The sequence below is a fragment of the Rhyacophila brunnea genome, unplaced genomic scaffold (assembly GCF_057557595.1).
Source record: "Rhyacophila brunnea isolate RB1 unplaced genomic scaffold, BYU_Rbru_1.0 scaffold_73, whole genome shotgun sequence".
Taxonomy (NCBI): Eukaryota; Metazoa; Arthropoda; class Insecta; order Trichoptera; family Rhyacophilidae; genus Rhyacophila; species Rhyacophila brunnea.
The window spans coordinates 1,394,453-1,403,256 of record NW_028233343.1 but is presented as its reverse complement, the minus strand read 5'-3'; the positions used below and the strand labels follow the sequence as shown (position 1 = coordinate 1,403,256).

General features: G+C 31.2%; 1 protein-coding gene across 1 annotated transcript; it reads right to left on the bottom strand.

The window, feature by feature from the left end:
• Window positions 1–357: 357 nt before the first annotated feature.
• On the bottom strand, window positions 358–8,520 carry LOC147064336 (uncharacterized). The gene is made up of 6 exons (XM_085958489.1): window positions 8,506–8,520; window positions 4,030–5,177; window positions 2,754–3,753; window positions 1,580–2,105; window positions 726–1,504; window positions 358–393 (listed from the first exon to the last, which is right to left on the bottom strand). Exons 1-6 carry the CDS (start codon window positions 8,518–8,520, stop codon window positions 358–360), a joined length of 3,504 nt encoding a protein of 1,167 aa, XP_085814615.1.
• Window positions 8,521–8,804: the final 284 nt, after the last annotated feature.

Here is an 8,804-nt window from a genome sequence, read left to right as displayed (position 1 = left end):
AGAAATGTCTACATATCTATACTATACAGTATAAATTCACAATCAATTCATAATAATAAATGTTTACATTTCTGTCTATACTATACAATAAACGATTATAACGATTAAGGTTATTTATTATAAATAATGCACTATAAAAATCATATGCATTTATATAGATTAAAGTTATTTATTAGAAATAATGCACTATACAAATAAATGTCACTTATAACGATTAAACTTATCATATAGAAATAGTGTACAATACATAACAATAAATTGGACCATAAGTTTTAAAACAATTTAAACTTTTATTTTCTTGTATCCCCTTCGTCTTTTTTCTCTTTTTCTTGTTTTTCTTCGCTTGGTGAAACACTTCTAGCTTGTGTTCTTGTTTGGGTGTCTCTGGAATATCTTGGAGAAGAAGGAGACATGGGATTATTTCTTCCAAAGAACCCGCCTCTAAACCTTATACCCGGAGACAAAGGGTTGACATCCCCTGTATTTGAGCCTAGGGAAGAGGCAGATGTAAAGGAGGGTGAAGTTGGTGTATATTTTGGACTAACGCTGGTGTAAGCTGGACTTGTTGGGGAATAAGATTGAAAGGAAGTTGGGGAATAATCAACAGAACTGTGGTTTCTAAAAGAACTACCGGGGATAAAACCAGGAGAAGAGATTTTCATGCTTTGGGTGTATGAAGGAGAGGAAATTTTAGAGTAAGATGGACTATTGCTAATGTTATATACTTTTCCAACTTTTGAGTATCCGGTAATTTCAGGACTCCATCCGCCAGATCCTTCAAATTCGTCGCTTAATGGAGTTCTTACATCAGGGGATCTCATGTCTGTGTATGAGTCATCGATATTTTTAGATTCGAAATCGAATATCTTGTCCACGCCGACTATCTTTATTGCATCTTTGAGCATAGTGGTATCGAGGTATAGTTCTGTCAGACCAGTTCCTACAGGTACGTTTTGGCCTAGAATTATACTTTCTGTTACCTCTTTACAGTAGCTTTTTTCGCCGATGACAGCAGCTTCCATGAGGATTTCTACAGTTTCTTCAAAACTACACCGCATTAAACTACTTTTCTCGCCTCGATTAACACCATGTCTTGTAATTCCGGTGAGAATCCCCCTTACGGTCATTACGTCAGCAAGAAGACTTAAATGTCGAATATTTACATAGCCTTCGTTTTCGATTACAGATCTTAGTTCTTTGAGTATAACGGCCCGAGCAGCTTCGATTCCTAGTACCTCGAATGTTTCGATGATGTTGTTGGAGTATAGTTGTGATGTGTCAATTATTGGGCATGCGAGTAGATCTCTGAGGTTAACCCCTTCAGTTTGAAGAATAAATTCATTTTTTTCTTCGACTAAGAACACTTTTTTTATATTTTTGTATCCTAATAAAGGAATGGTCATTATTTTGTTGAAAAGATCTATGTTTTCTTCTTCGGTTGTGAAATAACTTCTGATTCTAATTACAAGGTTTATATCGTTTTGATCGCTTGTAATTATAGATAGTTTACTGCTAATTATTTCCACATCATTTGTTATGTTATCGATTGTATCATTTTCGTTATTTGTTTGATTATTATGATTTTTTGGTGTTTGATCATCGTGTTTTTCTTTTATTTTCAATACTACCTGTTCGATAGTGATGTTTTTAGACACAACTCTATCCCTATCAAGTACAATTCTGATGACATAAAATCCGAGTCTCTGATCCCTTTCCTTTTCAACATCATCTGCCAACTCATAGTGTGTGCTTAAAAAATCGTTATCTTCTTCAATATCTGTCTGATCGTAGACAGGCTCGTATAAAATCTGGGAATAGTCAATGAGGTCTTCAATGCGTGTATACTCGATATTATTCTGGGCAACCTTTGCATCGTTCAATGATTTTCTGTATTCTTCATTGAGTACAATTTTCATAGACGGCGTTTTAAGAGTTTTTGCAATATTTATAATTTCCTTAAGACGAGGTACTCCAAGAGTGACTGTTGATGCAACACCAGCAAAGTGAAATGTATTTAGGGTCATTTGAGTTGCAGGTTCACCAACACTTTGAGCAGCCAGTGTGCCTACCATTTCATTATGAACAGCAAGCGAGGCATGGAGTTTCTCTTTCGTCACATTAAAAATGTATTCGAGTTGATCCATATTTATTTTATTGTAAAGGATATTTACCATAGAAAGTGTATTTTGTATATATTTTAAAAATTGAGAATTGTTGCTATAATGAATTACTTTCTCAGCAATCCATTCTTCAAGTTTGTTTCGTTTGTTATATAGTTCTTTTGGGAGTATATTGCATAAGGTTGATGGATATTTTCTTTTAGCGTTCCAGAAAAGTCTACGCATGTTTACTGGCATGTAATAGGTGTCTATTTTTGATGCTTCCTTCAAGCTATGAAGCTCGTCCTTTAAAATATTTGTAAACTCCATACATGTTTTTTTTACATTTTCTGTAGCGTTATTGAGAAGAAAAACAATTGTGGCTTGAATTAAATCAAAATTTTCAAGATCAAAGCTTGATTTGTTGTATGGATCAGTGCTCACAACAGCTTCCATATTTGTTACCTTTACTTTAGATTGATTAATATTAAATATATTATTTCCAATTTCAAAACTATTTGATGATTTGAGGCCACTAGTATCATTTCCAAAGCTGTTCGATGATTGTGCTACTAAATTTTCTGAAGGGATATTCATATGGGCATCGCTACTTTCCTTTTGGTTGTTATCTGTTGATTTAATTTTATTATGTACTTTGAATTGATTTCTTATGATTTCCAAAAGCTCCTTTGGTATTTTTAATTCTGATATATTACATCTCTCAATACTTTCCCCTTTCAGGCTATCATCACCATAACAAAACTGTGTTAGGCTTCCACCACCGGATCTTACACTTCCATCAAATACAATTTTAAGATCCTCCATTGCCTTTACAAGTCTTCTTTGAATATAACCAGTCTCTGCTGTTTTTACAGCCGTATCAATAAGTCCTTCTCTTCCCCCCATCGCATGAAAATAAAATTCTTCTGGTGTTAGACCTGTAAGATATGAATTGCTTACAAACCCGCGTGACTGTGGACCATAGTCATCTTTCGTAAAATGTGGAAGTGTTCTGTTTCTAAACCCGAAAGGTATTCTCTTACCTTCAACGTTTTGTTGTCCTACACAAGCAGTCATTTGTGATATATTGATAAGGCTACCTTTACTACCCGCCATCACCATTTGTTTAACATTATTACAGTCTCGAAGCTCTTTTTGAGCACATGCACCACTGATATTACGGGCTTTATTAAGTGCAACGTTTATATGGGACTCAAATGTTTCTCTTAATGACATTCCGGGAAGTCTTGTAAGGCTAGTTGGATCCATAATTATGTTATTCACTTCTTGTCTGGCTGTAGCGATGCTTTCGATTATTTCCTTTTCTAAAATCTTTGATGCTATTGTATCTCCAATACCAATACTAAAGCAAGAAATCGTTGTAATATAATTATTAATTATTCTTTGAACAGTGTCAAAAAAGCGTCGGCATATTTCACCACCAAAATCATTAAATATGATATGAATTATTCCACCTTCACATGTTCCTACACTTTTTTTGTCGATTACTCCACTATGAAGATGACCGTCTACTATCAAGACTCTCTTATCATCAGCACTTGTAGTTCGAAAATTTATTGCGGGGAGTGACCAGGAAAATACTTGCTTCCCTGTATACAACGGGATGGGTCTTAATATTGTTGGCGGTGGTAGTGTTTCGGAATTGAAATAAATATAATTAGTTTCTTTATTTTCGTTTGGATTGTGGGTTCCTCTGCTATTTATACCTTTGGCACCGTAAATAGAATGTTCTAGATTTTCCTTTCTGGTAAAATCATCTGAAAAAAGGCTATAGTTTGCATAATCATTATGCAAATCTGCATTAATATCCACATAATTATTCATGGAATTGGGTCTGGAACTTTCCCCTTCTTTATAAGAAGTCGACGCATCAGATTTATCACTATAGATGTTTTTTTCTTTTATAAATTTACCTATATCAGCGGCATAAAACAACTGCATGGCTTCACGAAGTGTGAGAAAAACACCATCAAGCGTAAGTCTACGAACACCGACTAAAGTATCCTGCACAATACCCATCACAGGTCTATTACTCTGTGGACTAATTATTTGCTTTTCTACGCCAGCAAGCAAAGAAAGCTCAGTAACTGTCAATAATGATTGTGGTGCGTGTAGATTCATCTCATCCCCATCAAAATCTGCGTTATACGGGCTTGTGACAGAAAGATTCAGTCGAAAGGTTTTCTTGTCCATAACACGAACACGATGGGCCATCATACTCATTTTATGAAGACTTGGTTGACGATTAAAAAGAACTACATCACCATCCCTCAGATGCCTCTCAACAATAAAACCAGGTTCGAGCGTGATATCGCTACGATTGAACCTCAAATCAATTCTTTGCCCGTCTGTTCGCACAACATAATTCGCACCGGGATGACAATTAGGCCCCCTATTAATACACTCTTGCATTTCAACTACATTCAAACTATTCACACACTCGTTAAAGGTGTGGATCATCGCTATATTAACAGGAACCCCAACTTCATCTAAACTTATATTTGGATCTGGAGTTATAACTGTACGTGCACTAAAATCAACTCTCTTCCCCATTAGATTGTATCTAAGTCTGCCTTCCTTTCCTTTCAATCTCGCACTAAGACTCTTTAAAGGACGTCCACTCTTCTGTAAAGCCTGTGGTTGACCTGACATATCATTATCCATCAATGTAGCTACATGAAACTGAAGAAGCTGCTCATAGTCACGTAAAATATGAGCCGGCGCCCCCTCATTCTCATACTTTAGAAGATTATTATTCGCCTTGACTATATCTGCATACTTATGGGTTAGATCGTCCTCACCTCGAAGACCATCCATTTGTATAGAAGGTCTACACGAAGGAGGACTAACAAGAAGAGTTGTAATAATCATCCACTCAGGCCGAGACCACTTCTTATCAAAACCAAGAAGGCCTATATCATCATCATCAATCCTCTTCAAAATGTTATGGACTTTCTCTGCACTCAAAACAACCTTTCCATCACCATCTGTTCCCTTCATAAAAGCAAAAAGATTTAAACCTTCTTTTCGTATGACAGGTTGTTTATTTGTACACGCCTCGCACACAAAACGTGATTTGTTTTCAGCCCAAACTTTATTTAATAGATGTCTAAGAATAAAAGGAGACACTCTCTCTTTCTCTTTAGATTCATTTATATTTGTTGTGCTAGTATTAGCAGGCGAACCACAAGAATTAACAACATGATTAAACTGTGAAGAAGACTTATACTCATTATCTACACCTCTCGATAAACGCTGAGAACCATCATGATCGGTTACTTTCGTAACAGACTCTGGTCGTTTACTATCATCAGAAACTTTCTTATTCTTAATAGAAGAACAATAAAAACATATACTCTCAAGAACTTTTTTTATCTTAGTAATATAACCCACATGATAAACCGGCTTACAGAGCTCTATGTGCCCAAAATGTCCCTGGCACTCCATCGTGTTATGTCCACAAGTAGAACACAATAATGATGGATCAGTAATCCCCATTCGAGGATCTACTAAACCACTATCCTTTGGTACACCACCATCTAGAGTTTCTGGGTGAATTATCTGAAGAACACTATGGTGCTTAATAAGCGTGGGCGAATATATTCCAAACTGGACGGATTTGATTGTCGGGGCCGTGGATTGCGAATTCGACATTTGAGGGTAATGGTTGATTTTATTTTTATTGCAAATGAAACGAAAATATTTAATCGCTAAATTAAAAATGATAAAAAACTTTTAATTCAATTGTTTTAAAAAAATATTTAAACTATAAGTTTTAGAAGAGGCATAGAGAACATGAATATAAGAGGAATAAATAAATTAATTGAAAAAACAGAATTATTTTAGAAGAGGTATAGAAAAAGATGAATATAAGAGGAATAAATAAATTAATTGAAAAACAGAATTATTTTAGAAGAGGTATAGAAAAAGATGAATATAAGAGGAATAAATAAATAAATTAATTGAAAAAACAGAATTATTTTAAAAAAAATATTTAAACTATGAGTTTTAGAAGAGGCATAGAGGACATGAATATAAGAGGAATAAATAAATTAATTGAAAAAACAGAATTGTTTTAGAAGAGGTATAGAAAAAGATGAATATAAGAGGAATAAATAAATTAATTGAAAAATTATGATTATTTTAAAAAAAATATTTAAACTATAAGTTTTAGAAGAGGCATAGAGGACATGAATATAAGAGGAATAAATAAATTAATTGAAAAAACAGAATTATTTTAAAAAAAATATTTAAACTATGAGTTTTAGAAGAGGTATAGAAAAAGATGAATATGAGAGGAATAACTAAATTAATTGAAAAAACAGAATTATTTTTAAAAAAATATTTAAACTATAAGTTTTAGAAGAGGCATAGAGAACATGAATATAAGAGGAATAAATTAATTAATTGAAGACTTTCTAAATTATAATTGTTGCCAAATTATATATATTATTATTGATAAATTATAAAATAAAAAATCGAATAATACTATAATAAAAGTACGAAAAATTATAAAATAATAGTGTTGGTGATTACCCAAAACCATTATAAATGTTGGAATATTTGGTTTTGATTTCTGTTATTTAATGACTTACATCAAGTCGAGCTTTATTGGCTTAAAAATCGATACGTCCCAAATTTGGGGCAAAATTGCAAGAAACATTGGGTATTCTGTCTTTTTTTTATTGAGTATTACATTCATATTCACCTTTAAATACCAACAAATTCATAAAAATTTACAATCAATTTTTTTGTCACATCTATTAGTTTAATATCAGCTTCAAACCCAATTATACTCTTAGTATGTATTTACTTCTTAATACCATTTAAAAGCGTTAAATAGAGCACCTTTTCATTTCGTGAAGGTATTACACTCTAAAACAATTACATATGTTCTTAGGATCTGGTTTTTTTATAGCTATAAAGCCGACAATGATTGACAAAAATATTTCACATGTTCTATAACAATTTGACTTTACAGTCATAAATAATAACCCTAGTATTTTTTCAGTTTTATTTAAGCATATAACAAAAAGATGCTTTTTACATTATCCTCGCATTTTTTGATACAAATTATATAAGGTCTTCACAAGATTTATCATGCAATGTTAAAATTTCATATGCTGCCAGATGTCAGCAATACGTGTTGTGCCACCACTTTCTTGAAGATAACAAACATTTTGAGCATATAAATATATATTATTCTTGATAAAAATATTTTTAACGTTTCATAAGAAGAACCTAGATTTTACTATAAATCCAATATTTGCTTATTCTTAGCATTTTTTACACTAGAAAATAAAAAAAAATTGTATTTGTATGATATTTTACTCTCTTATCTCTTTTTAGTAAATTTCTAGCTTAAAATTAATTGATCACAACAAAATTTTTGTAAAATATGAACTTGTTCGTTTTATTATAAGGTATTTTACGATTCAGATTTGAATGTAGAGTAATTCATAACAAAGTAGCAGCAAATCAAAATATAAATATAATTTAGCAGATAATCATTACTGTATGATAGTGAACATTATGGTTAACAGATAGTAGAAGTTTTATATAATTTCTAAAAATTGAAATTTTCGATAACAAAGTAAATTTAAACTCCAAATACATTTCAAAACCAAAATATTTAAGAAATATTAAAATCATAAAAAATATAAGCATTTTACAAATCAGTTTTTTAATCAAGATAGGGTACTTAAAAAATTTTATACAGCACCATATATATAAAATATTAAATTTATTTATTTTCTTAATGTATAGATATTCGTATGCATCTATTATAAAAAATGTATCAATATATGTAACATCATGATTCCTATGATTTTAGGTTTCACAAATAAACGCCACGTAATGTGGTTTTGTTAAGTCCCGTAAGATTCAAAAAATTTAACATTTTTTTGCTCGTTTATAATTTAAATTACAGAGAAAAGAAGAAGTTTTTATACATACATATATGTTTTATTAATAAATAAGAAATAGTATGAAATATGGAAATATCACCTAATCTACATTCAATAAATCTATCTCATCAAAAATGCAATGTATTTTTATGGGGTTTCTTATTGTTATTTTTTGAATTTTTAATAAAAAAAATTTGACAATAAGTTTAATATTTTGGCTATTATAATACATGCATCTTTAAAATTCTTAATAAATATATGCTTGGAATGATTATTATATTTTCTATCTTTTTATTCATAAGATATATAAAATCATTTTGCGGGGGGACTTAATTCAAATTAGAATATATTATTATTATTTTCATGTAAATTATTTTTATAAATATCAAAATCATAGATTATTATGTATAAATGCTGCCTTATATCTTGTTAAAAATCATATTTTTATGTTTATTTAGACAGAAGATTATATTTATTACCATGGGTCCCGGCATCTTAGCATGAATAACACAGAATCCTTTTTTTCATTCGGCGATCTTTCGCTTTAACGTCTAAATGGAAATTTAGATTTTTTAGCTGAAAGGTATTGCTGTCTTATATACAAACATATATTACTTAGAGCTAAAATTAAAATTACCATAAATATTGGCATTTGACTATTTATTTTTTGCATACGAAAAGTACTTCTTTAATATTATACTGTATGATTTTATGTCCCATCATCTTCTCATTTTTTAATGCATTTTATATATGTTTAAGTTTAGAAAAATGGCCGTGG